The sequence below is a fragment of the Cryptomeria japonica genome, chromosome 3 (genome assembly GCF_030272615.1).
Source record: "Cryptomeria japonica chromosome 3, Sugi_1.0, whole genome shotgun sequence".
Taxonomy (NCBI): domain Eukaryota; kingdom Viridiplantae; phylum Streptophyta; class Pinopsida; order Cupressales; family Cupressaceae; genus Cryptomeria; species Cryptomeria japonica.
Genome location: NC_081407.1, coordinates 245,635,677 through 245,637,787, shown reverse-complemented (window position 1 = coordinate 245,637,787; position 2,111 = coordinate 245,635,677). Strand labels below are relative to the sequence as shown.

General features: G+C 47.9%; 1 protein-coding gene across 1 annotated transcript; it reads right to left on the bottom strand.

The window, feature by feature from the left end:
• Window positions 1-1,008: 1,008 nt before the first annotated feature.
• On the bottom strand, window positions 1,009-1,830 carry LOC131874069 (uncharacterized). The gene has a single exon (XM_059217293.1). The coding sequence runs from the start codon at window positions 1,828-1,830 to the stop codon at window positions 1,009-1,011; it is 822 nt and encodes a 273-aa protein (XP_059073276.1).
• Window positions 1,831-2,111: the final 281 nt, after the last annotated feature.

Sequence of the window (2,111 nt, the reverse complement as noted above, 5' to 3'; positions counted from 1 at the left end):
GTCTGGGATGCCGAACACTCTGGTAAAGTCCATAACTTTGAAGGATATGGCAACATCCCACCCGAGATACTCAAAAGTACTCATCTGTGTGTGTCTGTCAAAGGTGTCCACCATGAACCACAGGGCACCCTCATACTCTCGGATAGGAAACATGGGCATTCAGATGCCCACTCCACTCCTGCCTTACAAAGGTTCTGCTTCACCAAATCATCGTCGGGTGTGTCTTGCCACCATTTCCGGCATTCAGACCCGTTCAGTCCCTCAAAGGTGATATTCTGAGGAGTCAATGTATTTTTTCCAGTTGTCGCAGGTTGTGGTGTTTTTTGCTTTTTCTTCTGACTTGCGTTGGCATCCATTGTGTTGCCTGCAACACCCACACCTAACAACAGGACCGTGGTATTTTTATTCATCTGGCTGCCACTAGAGGAAGCCTGCAACTGCTTTTTCCAACTCTATTTCCCAGCCGACTCCATTAATTTATCGTGTAACTGATTTCTGGTTATAGTCGTACGATCGTAAAATGCCTATATAACAACCTCAACTACCTCCTGGATGGCTGTGTATGCTTTGTGTGTGCCTGCCCTGTCCTTGCTTGGGCGCTGCGTTGTTGGGCAGATTATGTGTGGGGTGGGGTGGGTTGAAGCTGCATTTTTATGTGGGCTGCCTTTATGTCTTGCGGCGGCACCTTTATGCCTTGCGGCGACGATATCCACCGCACGGTGGTTCCACCGTCGGTGTTGCCACCATATGGTGGTTCCACCATCGATGGTCCCACCATTGGTGTTGCCACCGCACGATGATTTCACCGTCAGTGGTCCCACCGTACGATGATTCCACCGTGGTTTTTTTGGTGTCGTACGGTCCATTGTCGTACGGATCGTACAATTTTTTTAAAAAAAAAATTCAAACACCTTGATTGGAGGGTCCAGGTTCCCTCCGTTCGTGGTAAACCTTCAATTTGGACCTGAGCACGACTTCAGTCACTTCGCGACCATCCAATGTCCACAATCAAACCGATCCATTTGCTACGACTTCGCGAACTTTGTAAGGTCCTAGCCACCTCACTTTAAATTTTTCAGGTTTAATTTCATTTCGCCCATTATATTTCAACACGAGTTGTCCTGGGGTGAACTTCATTCGCTTTAGATGCTTATCGTGCCACAAATTCCTCCTTTGCTGCATTGTCTCGGTTGCCCACTGAGCCATCATCCACTTCCCATCAAGTTTATTCAGAACATAAAGTCGCTCCCTCAGGCTCTCCATATCGCCGAGTCTATTTTCTATTGCAATACGAAGACTCGGTACCATGAATTTGGCGGGCACCACTGCTCCCTGCCCATACATAATTTGGAAGGGTGTTTGTCCTGTAGTCACTTTGTACGTCGTGCGGTAAGCCCATAACACGGAGGGTAACTTCTCTTCCCAATCTTCCCCTTCGACCCCATACGACTTATAAATGACTCCTACAAGGATCTTGTTCGTGGCCTCTGCCTGCCCGTTGGCTCGAGGGTAGTAAGGACTTGACAGAGAATGGAAAATCTTAAATTTTGTTGTGAGAAACTTAATAACATGGTTGACAAAATGGCCACCTCGGTCACTCGTCAGTTGCATGGGGATATCATAACGAGTAATGATTTGCTCATAAATAAATCTGGTTGTACTCACCGTCGAGTTATCGGGTAGGGCTCGTGCTTCCGCCCACTTAGTCAAATATTTTGTGGCTACCACGATGTATCTGCACTGCCTAGCATGGCTGACTTTGAGTGGTTCGACAAAGTCCAACCCCCATCGTTCAAATAATTCTTGCGCGTGCGAGGGGTTGAGCGGCATAAAGTCCCGCTTCAATGGTTTCCCAGCCCTTTGGCACGTGTCACAACCAACAACCCATTCTCGGGCATCATTATATAGCGTGGGTCACCACAAGCCTGCGAGTAGCACCTTCCTTGCAGTAGTGTCTGGTCCCATGTGTCCCCCCATCGGCCCTTCGTGCGCCTCTCAGAGAACTCTTGACACCTCCTCCTCCATCACACATCTTCTGAGTATTTGATCTGGTCCCATCTTATATAACAATCCATTGATCAGTTGGAATGTTCGACTTCATAAAACCAGTT